The sequence below is a fragment of the Chroicocephalus ridibundus genome, chromosome Z, assembly GCF_963924245.1.
Source record: "Chroicocephalus ridibundus chromosome Z, bChrRid1.1, whole genome shotgun sequence".
NCBI lineage: Eukaryota > Metazoa > Chordata > Aves > Charadriiformes > Laridae > Chroicocephalus > Chroicocephalus ridibundus.
The window spans coordinates 28617209-28639915 of record NC_086316.1 but is presented as its reverse complement, the minus strand read 5'-3'; the positions used below and the strand labels follow the sequence as shown (position 1 = coordinate 28639915).

The following is a 22707-nucleotide window of genomic DNA, read 5'->3' as shown; positions in this document are numbered from 1 at the left end:
GCGGGCGCAGTGCGCTGGGCGACGCGGGGCCTGCGGGCTGCTCAGGGCTGCGGGCGGCCGCCGCCCGCCTTCCCTCACGCCTCAGCTGGCTTACCGGCTCCTTCCCTTTGTGTTCCGCTGCCGCCATGCCGCGCTGCCCCGCGTCCGCCCCGCTGCCGCCCGGCGGCCTCCGCTCGTCGCCGCGCCGCTGAAGGAGGGGGAGGAAGAAGAGGAGGAAGCAGCGAGGAGGAGGTTGCCCGCGCGCCCGCCGCCTCATGCCGCCACCCTGTCCCGCCGCCAGCCCGCGGACCTGCATGGACGGGCATGGGGAGAGCTGCGCCTTCCCGCGCCCCCGGGGCTGAGCTGCTGCGACGCCGCGGGCCCCCCCGCCCGTCGCTCGCCGCCCTCGGCCTACTCGCCGGCCTGGGGTTGCTGCTGGGCTCAGGTACCGGGGCGGGCCGGGGCCCGGAGGGGCCGCGGGGCAGGGGGCTGGGGCTCGGCGGGGACCGCGTGGGCGCGTCTCCCCTTTTCCCCCCCTCCCCACGCGTGGGCGGTGTGCGGGCAGCGCCCTGCGGCGTGCGGGGCGGGTGGCGGCGCGGCCCTGGAAGCCATGGGAGTCCTGTGAAAATGTTTCCCTCCAGCTTGAGCGTTTTTGTATATATTTGTCGTTTCAGTGAAATAAATTGGAGGGAGAGGGTATCTGCTTTTAGTCAATTCGCTGTTCCTTCACCCCTTTTTGTACCAAGAATCTGCTGGAAGCAGCAAGAATATTTCCTAAAGTTGCAAGGAAGTGTGGAGGGACAGATTTATTAGACTTACTAGATAACTTGACTGACTTGCTTAGCTAGACTAATTTATATGTGATTAAAATACTATCACAAATCATAACTGAAGGGAAATACATGAAAATTTTTGATGCTTTGAAAGTCAGGCTCTGAATCAGTGTGGCTTGTGTCATTTTGCTTGGCATAGATCTTCTTTGTTTGCATCTCTGAAAACACAGAATTTGATTGTCAAGGTGTTTTTTTTTTTATTTTCCTGTTCTTTTACAAAGCTACATATCGCTTGCACAAAGATCAAGTGACAAACTTACTGCTTACTCATACAATTTACGGTCATGCTTGGGTACAGGTTAGAGACTTCCTGCTTCTGCTCTGTGTTGCCTTGGGATTTTGACAGGAGATTTGTGTTAGCTACCCATCACTGGCAAAACACGTTGTCCTTATAAATTCATAGTTTGGCTACTCAGAGTAAGTCATGGGAGTACTGACTCATAGGAGGGCCAGCTAAGGGGCAAGCAAAGAAATGGCTAATATTCTCTTGATGCTGCATGAATTGCAGAAAACAACTGTGTTTAAAAATGAAAAGTGATGTGTTACTATTCAGTCCATTTTCCACTCCTTGTGTCTCAGGAGTTTAGGAACATTTTAATTAGGCTATTGAAATCAGACTGGACCCATGCCTCTTTTACTTTGAGGATGCACAAAGCAAGTGGGAAGTGTTGTAAAGAGGAGTTTGAGGCGGGGGGAAAGAGTATCTGTTAGGGATATTGTATTTTCCCTTTTTTTTTCCACACTTCTGTGTATCTTTGTAAGCGTTTCTGTGGTGTTCAAAAATCTGCTTGATTGAATGACAGTTTGAAATTACAGATTAATGAGTTCACAGCTGAATTTTATAGGTCATAAAAGGAACAAATAAGCACAGCATGGTTTTAGTAGATTGTTTTGGGTACTCTGACAGCTATTGCATGAAGTGTTGCACACACTCTCTATGAAGGTCTATTCTGTTATGGCTGTTTTCAGTTCTTTGGATGGGAGGGAACCCGATCTCTTCGTTGACTGGGGTCCTCCTAGTTTTAACCCCTGTGAAACGTGTGGCTCCATTTCCTTTAATGTAGCTTGCAGTCTTGTTCATTTCATTTCTGCTCCTCATGAATTCTTGTGTAAAAGCTACTGGCATTGTTAACTGCCATGAGAATCTGGAAGGATTTCAGATCATGACAGCGAGAGCCGTGGAGGAGGAGAGGGCTGTAAAACTCCAGTTTGCTTGCTGGGATGGTAATAATGCTTTCTTTGCAGAAATCAGGTGGCCAGATAAGGTCTAACTGGTTTGTTCATGTAAACTGAACTGTGTACCTATTGCATACATCTGATAAATACTTTAGGTTTTCATGGGAAGAAGGTTTCGTTGTCCCTTGTCTTATTATTGAATTACACTGTAAGAGGTACTGCTGTTGTAGTGTATGGATTCCTTAGTTGGCACTTCAGACAGCTGTGGATTTTCTCACTCATTAGTCCCAGAAAGCGAGAGCAGTGAAGCTTTAGCTATGGCAGTGCCAGGGAAATAAAGCAAACTGAATTTATGGTGTGCACACTTCCCTACCCTGCTTTCTATGAAAAGAAACTTTGATTTCTGTTTCATCCAGTCTGGTTTTGTCTAAACGTATATCGCTTGCCCCTTTACCACATCCTTCTGGAGGGCAGGGTTGTCTTTAAAAGTTCAGTAACTTGTGTAAATAGGTGAAAGACTAAATGGAGACTAGCTTATTGACTAAGTGATTAATTTAAGCACAGAATTGCATCAGCACCTTGATGCCTGGAAAGAAATGCTGGGCTCATACTTGGCAGGAGTTAGTGCTCTTAATTTCCATCTGCACAATACCAAGTAGTGGATTAAGTCATGCATGGGTCATCTTAGCCTTCAAGGTGGTCTGTATTGCTATCTTAATGCCTCCCAACCCCTTTTCCTCTATTATATATTGTTTCCCGAACGGGTGAGCACTGTAAGTTGTCTTCAGGTTGTTTTCTACAGTCCTTGTGGTTGTGGAATGGGGTATTGCAATCTAAGAGGCTTGCTTGATTTCTCTGTGCCATCTGTTTTGTGCTTAGGTGACTGCCAGCTGCAAACATCTTGTCGAATCCAGAAATGCACCACCGATTTTGTGTCCTTAACTTCATATCTAAACTCGGCTCTCGAGAGCTTTGATTTGGAGTTCTGCAAGGCCCTGCGAGCGTACTCTGCCTGTACCTATCGCAATTCCAAAGTATGCCGTGGAAACCTAGACTACCATTCTGCAGTGCTTGGGATCAGCGACCTCATGAGCCAGAGAAACTGTTCCAAAGATGGACCCACATCCTCCACCAACCCTGAATTGACCCACGATCCCTGCAATTACAGTGGCCACACAGAAGCCAGGAAACATCAGGGAGTGGAGAAGACTCCTCCTCCTACTTACCTATTTTGTGGCTTGTTTGGTGATCCTCATCTGAGGACTTTTAAGGATCACTTCCAGACGTGCAAAGTGGAAGGCGCTTGGCCCCTCATAGACAATAACTACTTATCAGTGCAAGTGACCAATGTGCCCGTGGTTCCAGGATCCAGCGCTACTGCTACAAATAAGGTATGGATTATTCTTAAGCACTGTGCATGCATACTGAAGTAAAAGGTCAAGACAGCAGAGTAAGTCACTTAGCCCTTAACAGTGAAGAAGTGGAGCAACTTGAGAATCTTCTACGCAGTAGTCTAGGAAATTAAAACTGTTAGCCTCTTCTTTTCTGCGAATCAAGCAGAACTTAAACCGGGTCCTTTTCTTACTTCTCCCCACCACAAGAAAAGCCTGTACATACCACAACATAAGCCTTTAAGGATACTAAATGTAATGCTTTAAAACAGTTACCAGATTGCAGATTGATGTACTGACTAATATCAGTGCTTGTATGAGTGAGGCAAATTTTCGCATTTGCCAGAAACCAGAGGTTGGACTGATACATCACTGAAATTCAGAATCACGTTTTCTTAACTTGTGCCTGTTTCAAGATCAGTCTGCATCATGAATGAATTCTGAGGAGTATAAAATGAGGGAATGAGGCTAACCTGAGTAAGCTTTGCAAAAAAGACTTAGGTCCCTTGAAATCTACTCCGGTGTCTTTTTTTAAAGACTCTTAAGTACAAGAAAAAGCTGCATTTCATAATCTGCGGTAAGTTTTTATCCTCAGTTTTGCTGAAGTCTTGCAGAGTCTTCTTAATTTCTTCCTCATAATTCTGGAGGAGGACTGTGAGAGTCATCTTGTGTACAAATTGTGTGGGTGGCTAGGGTGTGATGGTAGTAGATAGTTGATCTTATCTTACCCTTTAGCCACATTCTGAAAATGATTCACTATGGTAGCATGTTATGCTGGTATGTGTCTTTTCAAACCAAGGGGAGAACTTCAGGAGATAAATATCTGTATGTACTGGGGGAAAGTATGGGAGTACCTGCTGTCTTTATTTATTCTCAATGTTTTTGTGTTTTTCTTTGACTTGTCATTCTGGAAAAAGTGGTAATACACTTCTTTCTTTTACAGTAGTGGTTTAACATCCCTGCTGTTGCTCGAGTACAGCTAAGTGTGCAGAAGCAATTAAATGAAATAAGATGCATGGTTTGGGATATTAGAAATGTCTCTAATGCTAATATCTGTTACGTGTGGTACGGCCGTTGAGTTTTTTCATTCTTTGGCAGGTAATCAAACTTATCAGCATACCTGTTTGTAGGAGATGAAGGTTGTTTGAATGTACAAGTAGGTTAGCAAGATAAGGTTTAATATTTCTAATGTACCCTCTTGTCTCCTGTATCTCCAGCTACAAAAGGTTCAGAAAAGGCTGGTTAAACTACGCTGCCACTGCTAGTTTCATTCCTGTAACAGTTTTCTCTGCAAGTATTCCGTTTTTTTGTTGTGGTGATGGACTATCGTTTGCTGAGTATATGTTCCTAGTTTTGGCCATAGGGTAGCTTAAGGCACCTTTAAAGTGGTGCGAAGAGAAATTCAGTTATTTTTATCTACATAGTGTTTCTTCCCTAGCTGAGAGTGTGCAAATAGGTCTTCTATCTTCTTCATAAGAAAAGTTTCCAGAAGATTATCCATGGTTAATTGTGCTGCTTTTTCACTGCAGATATTTGAGGTAGGTGTTTAATGGGAAATGATAACAAAGGTTTGTGCTGAACTTAATTGTGCAGAAGTTAAAGCAAATACTAAATTGCTAACTAGCCTACTTAATCCAATCTAAAGCAGACCTAATGAAAGCAAAGACAAAAAGAGTAGAAAATTTAGTTTCTCCTGAATGCACTTTTTTAGGGAAAGTGATTTAAGAAGCTGTAGGAACAGAATATTTAATCTTCACACCATGTGCAGTGTGCTTTTGAAAGGGGCATATCATCACTTGCCCTTGTAGATAGTTATTACCTTGAAATTTATCGTAGTTTTCTGGTGTACCAGGCATTAAGGGCATCAGCAACGAAGGGATCATGATGTGTACAGTCAGTTATCTTGTCTCACCATGACCTATGAGACTTGAGTAACTCTAATAGTCTGAGGGCTATCCAGCAAGTTTGTAAAGGACATGAGAATGCCAGGAGGGGACTTGAAGAAAGAATGTGAACAATAAAAGTATGTTCCCTTCCCCCTGGCACATCTGGGAGGAAAATACGAAAAGCAGGAGAACTCTTCCTTTAATTTCTTAATTGGAAGGGTACATCCTCTTGTGGGAGTTGTGCATTTATTCACAAAATGTTCTTGGCAATTTGTTTGTAGGTGTTTTGCATATTTGTGATGCCCATAGTAACAACATCTGTTTCTTCACAGTGAACAATGCTATTGTATGTTCTGTGGTCTAGCTGAAACTTGAAAATCCAGGGTTTTTTGAGCTTGTCTGATCTGTTTATGCCCCTTAACATAGGATCCTAGGGCCTTTCAGATGGAGAATGAATGATCATCACCAAGTAGATGGGAAACTGAGTTCCATCTCTCCTTTCTTTTTCTTTCTGATGGACTTCCTGTATGAGTTTCAGGAAGGTCACTGGCATCATTGTCCAGTTATAGATAAAGATCTTCCCTGTCTTGGGAGCTGTTTTGGGATTTCGTGAGAATAAATGGCTACTATAAGGGGCTGTAGAGGGAGTAGGTAGTAAGGGTATTGTAGAATGCGTTAAATAGAAGGTTTTTTTTTTTTTATGTATTGCATGCTTTGTTTAGGGGGGTACAAAGTCTTTATTGGCTTTCATTGCTGTGACACGTGTTCTGGGTATCATTAGTGTAGTTGTCTGTGAATAGCAAATGAGGCTGAAATACTTGGGCTTGCCGATAGAAAACTTTCCTTCTGGTTTGCAGGAATTGGAAATGGGAGTTTTTCCTATCCTGGTGTTTTGTCGTGGATGGCTTGAGGGTGAGAAAGTGACTAGAAGGTTAGAGAAGGCAAAAACTACAGAGCTGTTCCTGTAGTGGATTTACTGGGCATAAAGCTTTGAACCTGGGAATCGGTGGTGTTAGCAGGGTAGGGTATAAGTTGGGTTGGGTATAAGCATTCTTTTTCCCCTGAGTCAGAACACTTAAATATCTTTTGCAGCATGGTTTCCATTGTTGCAGGAAATCACTGCAGACTGAACACAGTGTACTTAGTCTCCTTTAAGTAATATTAAAACATTTGTCTTCTAGTTACCATTCAGTTTTTCTTTTAAGTAAGACAATCAGATAGCTGATCATGCGTGATTAGTTTTTTTGTCTTTGTGATCATCCTGCCGAAGGTAAAGATGAATTTATCTTTATTTCTCAGAAGTAGTACATACTCCAGTTTTGTTGGAGGACATCACAGAATCATTTAGGTTGGAAAAGACCTTTAAGATCATCTAGTCCAACCATAAGCCTAGCACTGTGAAGTCCCACTAAACCATGTCCCTAATGGCATATCTACACCTCTTTTAAGTACTTCCAAGGATGGTGACTCAACCACTTCCCTGAGCAGTCTGTTCCAATGATTGACAACCCTTTCAGTGAAGAATTTTTTACTAATATCCATTCTGAAGCTCCCCTGGCACAACTTGAGGCCATTGCTCTTGTCCCATTGCCTATTACTTGGGAAGAGAGAACAACCCCCACCTTGCTACAACCTCCTTTCAGGTAGTTGTAGAGAGTGGTAAGGTCTCCTCTCAGCCTCCTTTTCTCCAGGCTAAAAAAACCCAGTTCCCTCAGCTGCTCCTCATAACACTTGAGCTCTAGACCCTTCACCAGCTTCGTTGGTTGTCTTTGGACGTTCTCCAGCACCTCAGTGTCTTTCTTGCAGTGAGGGGCCCAAAACTGAACTGAGAATTCAAGGTGTGCCCTCACCAGTGCCAAGTACAGGGGGACAATCACTTCCCCAGGCCGGCTGGCCACACTATTTCTGACATAAGCCAGGATGCTGTTGCCCTTCTTGGCCGCCTGGGCACACTGCTGGCTCATATTCAACCAGCTGTTGAATGACACCCCCAGGTCCTTTTCTGCCAGGCAGCTTTCCAGTTACTCTTCCCCAAGCCTGTAGCATGTCATGGGGTTGTTGTGACCCAAGTGCAGGACCTGTCACTTGGCCTTGTTGAACCTCATACCATTGGTCTTGGCCCATCGATCCAGCCTGTCCACATCCCTCTGTAGAGCCCTTCTACCCACAAGCAGATCAACACTCCCTCCCAACGTGGTGTCATCTGCAAACTTACCGAGTTTCGCTGGTGTAAAGATAAACAGTGGTCTTTACTGGTGTTCAGGGCAGCCTGTCCTTACTAGAGATGGTTTTGTAGGATAAGCTGTGGCATTTTGTCAGGCATTAAATTGTTTTCTTGTCTGTGATGTTTGTGGGGCTGCTGGACAACTGTTACAGACATTTCAGTGCTTTCCAACGCCTGCTGTTAGTGGGTGGAGAGGAAAGAAGAGATGTATACATACTCCGCAACATCTATCTGATTGTCTTTAAAGCCTCTGTGGGTCTCTTGGTGGCAGTAGGACAGAGAATAAATCAACAATTTTAAGTAGCAGTTTTTTCTCAGATACAGTGATGGGAGTTAAGTGTTAATGTTGTGCCCTTAAACAAGCTTTACTTTCATGTTTGTTGCTGTATAAGTTTTATAGGCCTACTGTGGGGGGAGAACCTTTCTTTTTGGGTTGTCCACCTGAGCAAAGGAGGTGGAATGTTTTAGATGCAGTTCCCATTGATTAAGGATGCTTAAGTTCTGGGTAGTTTGGAAATTAATCAATAGTAGATTGATTTCTAGAGTGATTTATGAACAATGACCTTGCTTAACCACATTCAAGAAACGCTTTCCAGAGTGATTTTGACTTTCCTTTTGGAAGTTATCTAATGCCAGACTGTCTTGTTTGCAGGTTGACTTCCTCTGTATTTTTCTGTTGTCCATGGAATTCACACACCTTCCCTTCCCATCTCCTTCTCTGACATGAAATCAGAATGTGTTATGATAAAATGTCTTGTGATGCTTCCATTCCACAGAAGCGGGCTGCTGAAGTACAGCAGGCTGAAGAGGGATTGCTGTATTTAGTTTTGTAACACTCCTGGCAGTTCTTCCTTCTGAGAAGTTGGCCCCAGCAGCTTCAATGAGACAGTCCCTAAATCTTCCCTGGCCAGTTTACCCTCACAGTTGCCCTCCCCACCCCCAATATGCATGGAAGAAGCAAAGTGGCTTTTGCACATACACCTCTTGCTGCTGTCCTTGACTTCAGCAAATAGTGCACCACAAAAGCATGGGTATATGGAGAGGAACGTGAAGAAATCCTGCTTTGCATGATGCCTAGTGCTATTTGATGGACTGCGCAGTCATTAGGATTTGAAACGCAACTTTCAGTTTTGTTTCATCCCAAAAGACCTGCTATGCATATAAAAAGGAACTAGCCTGTGATGTAACTTGAAATGAGGCTATTGAATCAAAATTTCACAATGAGTCCTTATGATTTTCCCTTATTAAATCTCTCTACTTCTACCTTTTGTCATAGGTGATTTTTCAGTAGGTGATAAATGATACTTGGTTTCTGAGGTAAACTCACATGCTTCACACCTGTTGAAGGCCTCTGGAGAGGAAAGCTGTGACACTTTCAGTTGGTGATTGGAAGGTTATTTAATGCGTTCAAGTTTAAATTTTCCTATATGTATGCATGAACTCTAAAAACTTCTGGATAGCATTGCAAGGCCCCTTTAGAAATGTCATGTATGCTATGCAGTTATCTACCTATGAACTTTTAATAGCTGCCATTCACAGATCACTTGTTAAGTCCTTTGCAGGCTTCCCAAAGGTATTTGGTAGGCTGCTGGTATCATAAGACACCCTGCTGAAACATATCCTGCCTCTTCTCCAGTGCTTGATGAAATCATTAGTAAATCAGGGCTGTGTTTTTCTTTAAACATCCTTCCCTCTCTTTTCCCATAGACTGAAATGGTGCATAAGGAAAGCATCTGAATGTTTTCTCATAGGCATGAGGTAGGGCATGCAGACCTATGCTGAAGATAAAGCTGAGAAGCATGAATAGCAGGGTGTTTCTTCAGCTGCATCAGAGTGCCATTTCAGCAGTCTGCTTCACCTACTGTGCTTTATGCAGACTTACAGACATGTCACTAGATAGGCAAACGGTGGGATCTCCTCTGCTTCCCTGCTGCTCTCTGTTAGGAAAAGAAGTGCTCAGTAGGAAAATCTAAGGTCATAAGAGACATGGTGGAGACACTCTTTCAGTGCACGTATTCCACTTTTTGGGGATTCAGTTGTTAAACACTTGCATAACATACTGGTAATCAATATTTCCTGCTTCTACCTCGCTTTCCTTGTTATGTACCTGAATGCTGACTGTAACCTTTTCAAGACGTGCATTGTGGCCATCTGTGCTTGGAGTAGTAATTGGGTAGGATGGGGTGAGTCTGTTAATTTTAGTAGCACCCTGGGTCTTCAGCAGTATGGAGGTAGGTTCTGCATGACTGCATGGTGGTACAAGCCCTTGCCTGAAAGTACAACCCAGTCATGACAAACGTCTGGGGAGGAAAATGGACTTGGGAACTATTACAGTAAAATTGTGAGTAAAACTAGGTAAGATCAAAATCTGTCCATAGAAGGACAGGAACCTTCTGTCTTTCTATGTAAAAAAACAAACAAACAAAAAAAACCAACAACCAAAACAAAAGAACAACCAACAACTTTCAGATTTTTCCACAGTCACTGCCTGTTCAGTAAGTAGTGTCACCTTCTTGTATGTAGTATTTCATATCTTGTTTTTTTTTTTTAATATCTGGATGAAGTCTAATTCTTAGGGAGGCTTTGTCTGAACTCTTCCCTCAGGAATTTTGCCTGTAGTAGGTGTAGAAGACTTGAATGCCTGAAATTGCATTTCTAGATACAGGAGTTGGATTTGTGCCTTGTTGTGGAAAGGCTAGACTGGGTTAAAGATGTTACAAGAAAACTTCCTACTCTGGTACAGCACTCGGATTGTTACCCATTATTGCTTTATCATGTAGGTAGTGACAAAGTTGCAATAAGAAATCCAGGGACAATGAAAAGAGACTTCAGGGACTTGGGATGACTGGTTAAGGGATCAGGAGCACAAGTGGTTTTTTCCTCTATCCTTCCAGTTGCAGAGAATGATGAGGGAAGAAACAGAAAACCCCAGCTGATCAATATCTGGCTCTGAGCCTGGTGTCACTGGCAGAATTTTATGGTTTTGATCACACATAGGTCTACATGACACCAGGCCTGCTGGTGACAGATGGGGTACATCTTTCTCAAAGGTGGGGAAGGATCTGTGCACAAGAGTTAGCAGGGCTCATTGAAAAAGCTTTAAATTAGATTTGAAAGAGGAAAGGGATAAAACCAGGCTCATGAGTGATAAGCCATGGAGCGGTGTGGCAATGTTTGAAGGGTGGTGTGTTAAGCAAGGTCCTTCAGTCTGCTCCATGGTGTGCTGAGTACACTGGAGCACATTTGAAATGTCCTTGTATCAATGCATCCAGCACCTTAGTGGGGCTAGGGGATGGAGATCCACGTGGTAGCAAAGACGCAAGGGTTGTTGATACCTTAGAAACCACAGAAGAGCCTGAGAACAGTCACATAGGAATTAGGGCTTCTCCCCCACAAAAAGGTGGTAGGATCAATGGCCCAACTGAAGTGCATCTACACCAATGCATGCAACATAGGCAACAAACAGGAGGAGTTAGAAGCCATTGTGAAGCTGGAAAACTATGATATAGTTGCAATCACAGAAACATGGTGGAATGACTCACACAATTGGAGTGCTTCAGTGGATGTCTGTAAAGTCTTCAGAAGGGATAGGCAATTAAGGAGAGGTGATGAGGTAGTCCTGTATGTTAGGGAGTGTTTTGACTATCTAGAGCTTGATGATGGTGATGAAAAGGTCAAGTGTTATTGGGTAAGAATCAGAGGAAAGGCCAATAAGGCAGAAATCGTGGTGTGAGTCTGTTATAGACCACCCAACCAGGATGAAGAGTTGGATGAAATATTATGTAAGCAGCTGGGAGAAGTCCCATGATCTCTAGCCCTTGTTCTCATGGAGGACTTCAACTTGCCAGATCGCTGCGGGAAATACAATGCAGCAGAAAGGAAACAGTCTAGGAGGTTCCTGTAGTGTGTGTAAGATAACTACCTGGCACAGTTGGTGACAGAGCCCACTAGAGAAGGTGCCCCACCGGACCTGTTCTTTGCAAACAGAGAAGGGCTTATGGGTGATGTAATGGTTGGAGGCCATCTTGGGTGTAGTGATCATGAAACAATAGAGTTTTTGATTCTTGGAGAATTAAGGAATGTGGTTAGCAGAACTTCTGCCTTGGACTTCAGAGGGCAGAAGTCTTGTTTAGTGGCCTGTTTGACAAGGGTCCCTTGGGAGGAGGTCCTGAAGGGCAAAGGAGTTCAGGAAGGTTGGACATTCTTCAAGAAGGAAATCTTAAAGGTGCAGGACCTAGCTGTCCCTATGTGCTGAAAGACGCGCCGATGGATGTTTCTAGAAATGCGTTCACAATAGAAGAAGGGCTAAGGATTATCTCCATCCTTTATTGGATGTGGGGTGTAAACATAGAGACAAAGGATGAGAAAAAGGCTGAGGTACTTAATACATTATTTGCCTCAGTCTTTAATAGTAGAGACCAGTTGTTCTCAGGGTACCCAGCCACTGAGTGGGAAGACAGGGATGGGGAGCAGAATGAAGCCCCCATAATCCAAAGGGAAATGGTTAGTGATGTGCTACACCACTTAAACACACACAAGTCTATGGGGCTGAATGGGATCCACCCAAGGGTACTGAGGGAGCTGGTGAAAATGCTCACCAGGTCACTCTCCATTATTTATCAGCAGTCCTGGCTAACTGGGGAGGTCCCAGTGACTGGAGGTTAGCAAATGTGCTGCCCATCTACAAGAAGGGCCAGAAGGAAGATCTGGGGAACTACAGGCCTGTCAGTCTGACCTCGGTGCCAGGAGAGGTTATGGAGCAGGTCATCCTCAGTGCCATCACATGGCCCATACAGGACAACCAGGTGATCAGGTCCAGTCAGCATGGTTTTATGAAGGGCAAGTCCTGCTTGACTAACCTGATCTCCTTCCGTGACAAGATCACCAGCTTACTGGATGATGGAAAGGCTATGGATGTTTACCTGTTGTTTAGTAAAGCCTTTGACACCGTTTCCCACAGCATTCTCCTGGAGAAACTGGCTGCTCATGATTTGGATGAGTGCACTGTTTGCTGGGAAAAAAACTGGCTGGATGGCCAGGCCCAAAGAGTTGTGGTGAATGGAGTTAAATCCCATTGGTGGCTGGTTACAACTGGTGTTCCCCAGGGCTCAGGCTTGGGTCCAGTTCTGTTGATATCTTTATCACTGATCTGGATCAAGTGCACCCTCAGTAAGTTTGCAGATGACACCAAGTTGGGCAGGAGTGTTGATCTGCTTGAGGGTAGAAGTGCTCTACAGAGGGATGTGGACAGGCTGGATCGATGGGCCGAGGGCAATGGTATGAGGTTCAACAAAGCCAAGTGCCGGGTTGTGCACTTGGGTCACAACAACCCCATGCAACACTACAGGCTTTGGGGAAGCGTGGCTGGAAAGCTGCCCAGCAGAAAAGGCACTACGAGAAAGATATTGAGGTGCCTGAGTGTGTCCAAACGAGAGCAACAAAGCTGGTGAAGGATCTAGAGCAGCTAAAGGAACTGGGGTTGTTTAGCCTGTAGAAAAGGACGCTGAGACGAGACCTTGCCACTCTCTACAACTACCTGAAAGGAGGTTGTAGTGAGGTGGGTGTTGTTCTCTCTTCCCAAGTAACAGGCAATGGGACAAGAGGAAGCAGCCTCAAGTTGTGCCAGGGAGGTTTAGCTTAGATATTGGTACAAATTTCTTCACTGAAAGGGTTGTCAATCATTGGCGGAGACTGCTCAGGGAAGTGATTGAGTTACCATCCGTGGGGGTGTTTGAGAAACAGTGGTGGACTTAGTAGTGTGTGGTTAATGTTTGGACTTACTTAAGAGTCTTTTCCAACCTAAATGATTCTATGTTTTTATGAAATGCATAATAAAATAGTAACATATAGTCAGACCTAGGGTATTGTAATTGCATTGTGGTACTAGTGAAGACTAGTACGAGAACTCAGAGTTGAAAGTGTTGCTTTTGTTGAAGCCACAAAGATCAGGCACCTTCTACAAATACATTAAGGTCTTCTAGAAATTTCACTTTGGTAGCTCAGTAACACCATTCTTGAAAGGCTTTCAAGATGCAGTGGGATTTAAGCAATCTTTGCGATCAGTATACTCAGTGGGGATGTTGTTACTGGCATCAGTAGGAGTGGGGCAATGAAGTTGTTACGTGAAACGGGGCCAAGTGGTTTTGGCAGAAGATAAACCCCCTTGCGTTCTAACACTCCTCACCGAGGTGGGAGGCTAGGTGCGGCTAGGTTTAAATTCTGAGTGATGCCCAATTCAGCACTATCAGTCCAATTGCGTTTAATATGTATTAAACTACTATGATTTGGATACACTAATAGTGGGCTGCACCTTCAGTCTAGTTGTGCTCATGAACTAGCATGGCCTCTCTGTAGTTTTGGTCGCATTCAGTGAGAAAGCGAAACGACTAGCTACTTAAACAGTGCAGTTTATTTAAACAACAGATATACAGGTTCTTTAGGATTGCCAGTGATAAATACACTGTCTGCAAAGCACGTGCAAATAAAGGTATCGTTAAGTATACAAACGCGCGACAAAATTATAAACGATACAGCCTGGCTATAAATGTAGGGTAGAGATTCTCTAGAGAAGTTTCTAAGTCCCCGAGAAAGCGCTTGGTGTAATCGAAGTCGTACCCAAAGGCGTCCCTATTGGGGGGAAGAAAGGCTCAGCCCGTCGACTTATCCCAGAAATCAGCAGTGGAATTCTTCGCGATGGTGTCTTCCCTGACATCCCCTCTCTCTTGGGCTATTTTTATATTATTTTTTTTATCTTCAAAGTGGAGTTTGAGTGACTTTAGTCATACGTACTTTTATTATGATTAATGTATTCAAGGAGGAGTGTTCACACCTCGGGGGCGGATAGCCTCCAGGATGGAGGTGTGTTTTGGTACATTGTGGTGAGCAAAGTTCGCACAAAAGGACAGCATTTCATCAACATTTGATGAAATGTTGGCTCGGGTAGCGTGTAGGCCGCTTATCAGTTCTGTAGTACCATCTCGTCCCCATATCTGCTATTCATCACAAGGGAAGGCCACGGAACAAGCGTGTTCCGTTCCATCCCTCGTGTAGTTTCGCAAAAAACCTTGTACAGGGAATCACAGATGTTGCATTCTTCGTGTGCTAGCTGCGGCTGTATTCTACCTCAGAAGCCTCTTGATTTTATGACTTTCCTTAATGTGTGAACAATGCTGTATTTTTGTATTCTTGGCCAATTTAGTAATTATTCCACAGAAGTACAAAATGAAATCTTTCAAATGCACATTGAATATATGTGTGTGTGTGGCTGTTTGGTTTTAGTACTCTCAGTGTAGCTGATGTTTGTATATTTTATCTTTAGGTAAGTCTCAGGAATGACCTTACTTTCATCTTTTAGGGTTCCTTACTGGAGTTGCTTAAGAGCTCTGTATGTGCCCAGAGAGCAAGGCTTGGATACAGATACTGTCAAAAAAACTTTCTTCATCTGAATATTCTGCTATTTGGATTTTCCTGTCCTAAGTTTAGAAGGGGCATCTAGTTTCTAGTCTGTAAACATTGACACATGAGCAGCTTTGTGAGGGTGTTCTTAAAACCCAGCCAGAGTATAGAAAGTACTGTAGGTGCATGTGCACATATACATGTTAAATTTGTTTGAAAGAGCCTTTTTCAGTATTTAACGCTTTCTGTTACCTTGAGAACTTAAACAGAGAAAGCTTTGCAGTGAAATTTGCTTCATCTCCCTCTACAACAAGGTCTTGAATATCTCAGTACAGGGCATGAGATTGAGGTAGGAATGGGTGATAAGGGAAGGACCTTACAGAACTCTGCTTTTACTGATCTGGTTTATGGATTAGGGAGATGTCACGTGACAGAAAACACAATATCCAAACGTAATATTTTAAGCTCCAGTGTTTAAATATGAGTATATCCTTGGAAAGTCTTAATGGTCTCTGTTGATTCTCTGTTTAGAGCATCCTTGCAAGGTAGGATGAGTCCTTCATTCACTTATAGTTGTTCTGCCCTTGTTCAGTGTGTAAAGTTACTGTTAGTCTTGTTTTAGGGTGAAGGCTTCTGTTCTCCCTCTCTGTCTTTGAAATTGCTTACGTTTCATTCTTGCAGAGGAAGGAGCTTTGGAGAGAAGTGTTTTGTGTCTGCTTCCTGATACGTTTTGCCAGGTGCCTTGCTTAACTGTTTTATCAAGCAGCCAGTTCTGTGTCTCATTAAAACCATTAACTCTTTTTGATTCCAGACTGTTCAGGTGCTGACCAGACTTAAAGCTTTACTTCTGTGAAATGTAAATCATTCTTTCCTTGCAGAGCAATGCAAATGTGCTTGAGGAAATCAGAATGCTTTTTTTGAGCAGGCTGAGATAGAAGTCTGTTTGATCAAAACTGTGTTAACATAAAATACGAGACCTGATTTAGTCCATGAGGCTCTGGATTGTATGCAGAAATACTAATCACTTGTCAGATCTCAGGTTTCCTTTCTCTGGGTTGCTGAGCTTTAGTTCACTAAGCATAGAGTTGTGAGGTGGGCTTTACAGCAACAAGTGCTCTTGTGCGTTTTCTGGGCTTGGGGCATAGGCTTTCAAGGTTTATTGTGGTCCATAGATGTCAGTTTACCAAATTGCTTGACTACAGATGGTCTCAAGCTGGCTGTATAACTGATTAACGAAGCCACTGGAAAATCACAGTCAGACAGCACCAGTGGGAACATATGAAATCAAAATAGCAAGTATTGTCCATGTGTGTGAGACAGAAAGACTGACAGAGCATCAACCAAGTGGGACAAGCCAAACACTGAAAACTAATGTAATACTGTTTAGGGTATGTCTGCATACTGCAAAGGAGAAGTTGCGATGGAAGGAGGGAGAAGGAAGGACTTTGGTCGTATACAGCTGGTATGGAGAGGTGAGGCTAATGAGGGTAGAGTTTTATTCAGATTACCTGTGATCAGCTGTTTATTTAAACTTTAGCTCTTATTTCAGGGCAGAGGGGCAGGAAACAAAAGCTGCTGTGGAGAAGTATGCTGGTTAACTGAAACTAAAATGTGAGGTTGTTATAGAGTAGATTTTTGAGGAAAAAGTTTAACATTAGATTGGAAATGCCTTCTAATATGTTTATCAGTCAATGATGAAATAATGATTAAAATACCTGTTCCTTCTATAGAATTCCCTTTGACCTTTTCAAGAAGTCACTCCCCTCTGAAACTGTAAAGGAAGTAACGTATCTGTTTCTAATATTTGTATGTGATTCCTCATTATACTTTTTATTTTAGGAAAAGCTACTAGACACTCCAAACTTGGTCTGCCAAATAGCCTGGTTATTACTTTCAAGCAAGACTGGAGGACCTACGCTTTTTGTTGTGGCTTATCCAAATAAGTGTAAAGGTTTAAAAGGCCAGTTGTAATCTTGAAAGAATGAGTAATTGCTTTACGCTCCTGGTTTCTGTGTTGGAAGTCATTCTTCAAAGGCACATCTTTGAGTATCTTTCAGTCTTGCTTTGTGTCTCCATGGGCACATTTTCTAGCAACAGTGGACTGGAAGTGTCAAATCTCCCAGTTCTTAGGACTAACAGATCCAGGAGCCCTAAGCACTTAAATGACTTCTTGTTCTCCTAGTCATGCATCTCTCATCTCACTGCCTGTTGTGTTGATGTATTTAGTGCTTTATCAGCCATCAGTGCTTTTAAAGTAGTGTCACACAGCTAATCCTGACAACACATCCAACAAGTGTTCAGAACCTGAGAAGGGTCATACAGTTGCTGTAAAAGGAGTGATGAGAATATGGTGGGTGGGGGAAGCTGAGTACTCTTGCACCTCTCCATGATTTCACAGTGTCTCATTCTGGTTTTGCCATAGTGGCTAGCATTGTGGGAATTACTTGGTGGTTACACTTCTCTGTAACTCCAGGATGCATTCCAAAGTGTTAAGAAACCATCAGGCAGGAGGGAGTTGTTGTGATGCTTAATTAAATGTAAAGCCTTTTCCTTTCCTGACCTTGTGGCTGTTGCCACATGCTAATAGTCTTCCTTCCAGGCCAACCTAAGAACAGATTTAACAGTTGCAATATGGTTAAATACTGCTTTAAGCATGTGTACAAACTATTTTCCTTTAGGCATGTGTTGGGGATGACTATCAAGCTCTGAGGTAGTGGGCAGTCCAGATGCGTTCAGCTGCAAACAGAAAAGCGATTGAAATGTTGATTTTTTTTTTTTCCACTAACTTTGCTTTTTTTTTTTCCTCCTCCCCACCCCCAGATAACTATTATCTTTAAGTCATACCAAGACTGTACAGATCAAAAAGTATATCAAGCAGTGACAGATGACTTGCCTGCAGCTTTTGTTGATGGTACAACAAGTGGAGGTGATGGGAACACCAAGAGCTTGCGAATTGTGGAGAAAGTCAGTGGCAAATACGTTGAAATGCATGCCAGGTACATCGGGACCACAGTGTATGTACGCCAGCTTGGGCACTACTTAACATTGGCCATTCGCATGCCTCAAGAGTTGGTCATGGCCTATGAGGAGAGCCAGGATCTGCAGCTGTGTGTGAATGGTTGCCCTTCAAGTGAACGTATTGATGATAGTGGCCACTTACCATTGCCTGTGATGGGGCAGTTGCTCCCTCAAAGTGGTGCTGCTCATCCCCGGTCAGTGTACACACTGGAAACTGCCACCACCAAATGCCATGAGAAGATGCTGGTGAAGGACATCTATTTTTACTCATGTGTATTTGACCTACTCACCACTGGTGACGCTAACTTCACGGCTGCTGCTCACAGTGCCTTGCAGGATGTGGAGGCACTGCACCCCAGAAAAGAACACTGGCATATCTTTCCCAGCAGTGGAGGTGGTGGTGTGGGCAAGGATAGCGAATTCTCTGTTGGTCTTGGACTTGTGTGTTTGATCCTTGTTGTGTTTTTGTAGAGTTTTTTTGTCTATAACAAAGTTTTGAAATATATATTGTCATAATATATTGAGTAAAGATGAGTATATGTGTATATACCATGTATATGAAGGGATGTTTTGTCTTGGGACACCAACCAGGCTGTACATATTGTGTTAACTGTTTTCATGTATGCGTGATGTAGTATTCTTTGTATCTATTTGTTTTGCAGTTGGTGAAATGTTTTATAATGTCCCTGCATTGGGACCTGATAGAAAGCACTTTATTTTTTATATATTAAATATTTATGTGTGTATTTGAGTAATGATGTATTATATATATATAAACATGTGCATACAATACTCAGTGTTCCCTCTAAGTAGTGCTTGGTTTAACACATTTTTTTTAACTGCATTAATTTGTGAGTTTTTTTCTATCATTTCTCTTACTCTAGAGACAGCATGTCTCTTGTCCTGTAATGACATTGGTGATTTGCTGGCTTCACTAGTTAAAATCATTACTAATGGAATTGTATTCTGTCCCTCAAGTAAATGGCCATCCCTTCTTTGGAGGGAGAAAGTAAAGTGCTTCTTCCCATTAGCTCAGATGACCATAACAGGAACTACAGAACCTTCTTCGCAATTCTGACATTTCCTAGTTTCAAAAGGAGAAAAGGGAGTGCATTGGAGACTTAACGTAGCTTTATGGAACCAGTGGAGAGATCACTTTAAAAGATATTAATGGTCTAGTTGTGTAGGCATGCAACATAACTATTGCAGCTGCCTCTAACGTCATGGGTTAAGTCACTCTCCAGGAATGGAGAAATCACAAGCCTGAATTCTGTCCCTTGCTTAGGTGCTAATTCTATCTATACATTGAGAAGGAGGAGGGGAGGAAGGCCACAGGCTCTGACTACTTTTACTGAGGAGCTAGGAGAAGAATGATTTGGTGGCCTGAAGATTGGTTTTACTAGTGCCTTAATCTGCTGCAAGAAATGGAAGTTTTAATACACGCTACTATAAACTCAGCTCCAAGGTGGGCATATTTCTCTCGTAAAACGGTTCATCTGAGACTGGACAGGTATGTTAGAAGTACTATCTGAATAAGACTGAAATAACACTGAGCTAGTGTTTACCTTGATGGAGGGAGACGGAGATTATTCATGGACTGAAAGCTCCTAGTTTTCATGAAGACTCTTTTGGCTTGGTTAGGGACTGTTGACTGGTAAGGACAGCATTAGTCTTCTCAAAGAAACTAGTTAATTCCTTGTATGGATGGGTAACTGCATACAAGTGTTATTCTGGGAATACTTGAGATGAAAGTCATCAGAACTGAGTTAAGGCTGAAGGTAAAACTTTATTTTAGACTAGACTATTGGCAGCTCGTTCTGTCTGTGCTCTCTGATGGTGCTGTTTTGGACGAGTCAGACTTGGGGATTTATGGTGTGTCTGATTATGTGACTCCTGCGGTTTCACCTGGTAGTGACAGGCTTCTCCCTGTTTCATGTGGCTGTACTTCCTCATCAATGCTCTGAACTTAAAGTTCTCTTAGGTGACAGCTGATGGATGAACCTAGTGTTGCTTGCAGTGGTGCACGTACTTATTGGGCAGGTACCACCTACTAGTAAGTTTCATCTGTCCTGGATCCTATTTGTATATACATATATATGTGATCTATATGTCTACTAGCATTGAGTTGTGAGCCTCTTGGATAAATAGTATTTCAGAGTATTATTCCTAAAGAATATTATTCCTAAAGAATACCTAAAGAGTTTTGCATTTTCTTGTTCCTGCTGTGAGATTTCTTGAGAAAATGTTATTTGCACATGTTCATTCTTGAAGTCTGCCATCACCAAGAGAGCTTTAGTTAATGCCAAACATGTGGATATTTTGAAGCTAGTGAATAGTCTCTGGAGACAACTTAAGCTTAGAGGGAATGCTTTTTTCACAGGCCCTCTAAATGGCTGTCTTTTAGAAGGCTACAGATATTTATTTTTTTTCATGCTTGGAAACCCCACAATGTGTCAGTCTTTGCAAAACCTTTTAGATGCGGTTCATGAATATACCAGTAAGTATATGTTCGTGTAAAAGAGAGGCTGTGCAGTGTGTAAAATAAATCATGATAAAAGAATAAAGTTGCCTACCCTGCTGAGGAACGTCTGTAATGTGTTAGTGACCCCTGGTGGGGTGCAGAGAAATTGGGGACGTGGGCCACGTACTGGGCAGGCAATCTAAATAAAGCCCCAATTTGTCTCCTAGCCATCGCTTGTTGGATAGGAATGTGCTGAGTACAGACGTCATACTTCCTTGCAGATGCTTGTTTCCCCTCCGCTAAATAAGCTGTGTAATGAAATTTATGACCGGCAGCTGCAAGCCAGGCCAGTTTGTTGCAGAGGCAGTGTGTGGGAAGCCATCCCCTCAGGATCCTGCTTGCACAGTTCCTTTGCGGTGTTTGCAGAGATACTTAGCGGAGCTTTAACACAGTGATCTGATACTGCTGCATTTGAGAGGCATTATGAAAATCCTTTTTTAAAAGTTACTGGAGAATTCTCAGGCCGGAAGAACCTTGGAAGAGAAAATTACTTGTAATACAGGAAGAGACTGAGACACTAAAAGAATAAATGGTATAGAGGAGTCCACAAGACTACAGAACTTTGCACAACAAGAGCATCTGCTAAGTATACATGGCAGCTGCAATATTTCAGCTGCAGGGCTAATCACACAGTATGAAGGTAAACTGAAAGTGCCAAAACTTACAACATTTTATTTCAGCTGCATACCAAGAAAGATAGACCTAAGAAACACAACTTTGAATGTTTTGCTAAGCTTGTGTTACAGCTAGAATTTGAGGGGTGTGTGAGGGGAACAATCTTATGTGGTAGATACATCACTGAAATGCTTTGTGGGAACGACTATAGAAAACAAAGGGAGCTTTAAATATATGTATGTTTAGCGTACACAGAAGGCGGCCATTGTATCTGTAAGAGCTTACTTTCACGGATGTTGATACCACCAAAGCTCTGCAGAGGGCAATGTGGCATGATCATCAGTATTTTAACGCAACTAGTAAGCTATTACTGACGCTATCTGTTGTTGGTCTTTGTCTTAAAAAAGTTAGCTGATGCCTTGGATATTAGTGGCTTATTCAGAAGGTTAAGTATCTTCTAGAGCATTTCTAACCAGAGTATTTCCTAATCCTATGCTAACAGAGCTCTTAACAGCGGCTGAGGATAGTTCTCTTTAGTTGTGGAGTCTTGACAACTTCCCTAGGAAGTGTGTCACAGAACTGAGCAGAGAACCGGGTGCTTAATCCTTCATTTTGTATGTACGTACAGCTCCTAATCAAGGGTATTAGAAAACGAACTAGTATGCCTAACTGACCGTCAAACCAAAAATTCTTTTTTTCTCCCTTCCTGGAAAACCTGGCTGGAAGAATAATCTGCACAGAGCGCCTGGTAAGTGGAACACAACTTGAGAGAATGCAGGGTCTGAGAACAACCTGGCTTTTGTTCTTACAGCCCTTTAGTAGTGTGTTTCCTTTCAAACTGCTGCCGTACTGCCAGAAAACAGAGCACTGGCTATTTACATTCTCTTACTGTAGCGTTATGGATACCATGCATTTGTTTTATGGGTTTTGAGGATGTGCAAGTGGCACATACACGCGGAAGTGAAGCCAAGCAATGTTGGAAGCTTTGCACTGCTTAATGAGAGTTTCATCAGTGGCCGTGTTTCATAAAAAAGCCTAAGTGACTTGTGGCTTTCTTCTCTTTTGACAGACTCATAGCACAGTTTCAAATCTTGCATCCATTTTCTTCATGTTGTGTAAAAGAGCTGTGTTGTTTTAAACTGAAATTTTCATGCCCTGGGTTATTTTCATTCCCATCTGTGTCTTGACTGATACAAACTATATTCCCTATTCTTTCTGTCTTTTCCTATTCCAGCTATTAAAGACTGCTATCTATACAATGCCCAGGCATGACTAGTAATGACTCCTGTTTTTTTTTTTAAGAAGGTATTCTTTGTTGTTTACAAGATAAGCATTCTCTGTGCTGTGCTGCTAGTTCTCTCCCTCTATATTGAAAACAAACAAGGGTTGTGTGGGTCAATGTTGTTTATTAGATTTTATCATTCTTATTAATTATCTTGTTTTGGAGAGCAACACAGCCACGGATCAAGTACAAATGTGCAGGTAAATTTATTGTGATGTGGATGTAAAACAATTGCGTCTGATCTAATTCAGAATTCTTTTAATCTGATGATGTAAATTACACTGCATTGAAATTAAAAGTTGCTGATAGTGAATCAGCTGTGAACAATAAGATTGATTACAGACTTTGGATACATGCAGGGGTATGTGACAGAACTGATGATATAAG

General features: G+C 42.7%; 1 protein-coding gene across 1 annotated transcript; it reads left to right on the top strand.

The window, feature by feature from the left end:
- RGMB (repulsive guidance molecule BMP co-receptor b) lies at positions 1 to 20481 on the top strand. The gene is made up of 3 exons (XM_063320433.1): positions 1 to 424; positions 2868 to 3379; positions 17705 to 20481. Exons 1-3 carry the CDS (start codon positions 304 to 306, stop codon positions 18371 to 18373), a joined length of 1302 nt encoding a protein of 433 aa, XP_063176503.1. The 5' UTR covers positions 1 to 303; the 3' UTR covers positions 18374 to 20481.
- The last annotated feature ends 2226 nt before the right edge of the window (positions 20482 to 22707 follow it).

Excerpts from the sequence above, each read along its gene's own strand:
- RGMB (XM_063320433.1), top strand. The coding sequence starts at position 304 with ATGGGGAGAGCTGCGCCTTCCCGCGCCCCCGGGGCTGAGCTGCTGCGA. Across the intron at positions 425-2,867 it reads GGGGTTGCTGCTGGGCTCAG|GTGACTGCCAGCTGCAAACA; the intron begins GTACCGGGGCGG and ends TTTTGTGCTTAG. Across the intron at positions 3,380-17,704 it reads GCGCTACTGCTACAAATAAG|ATAACTATTATCTTTAAGTC; the intron begins GTATGGATTATT and ends CCCCACCCCCAG.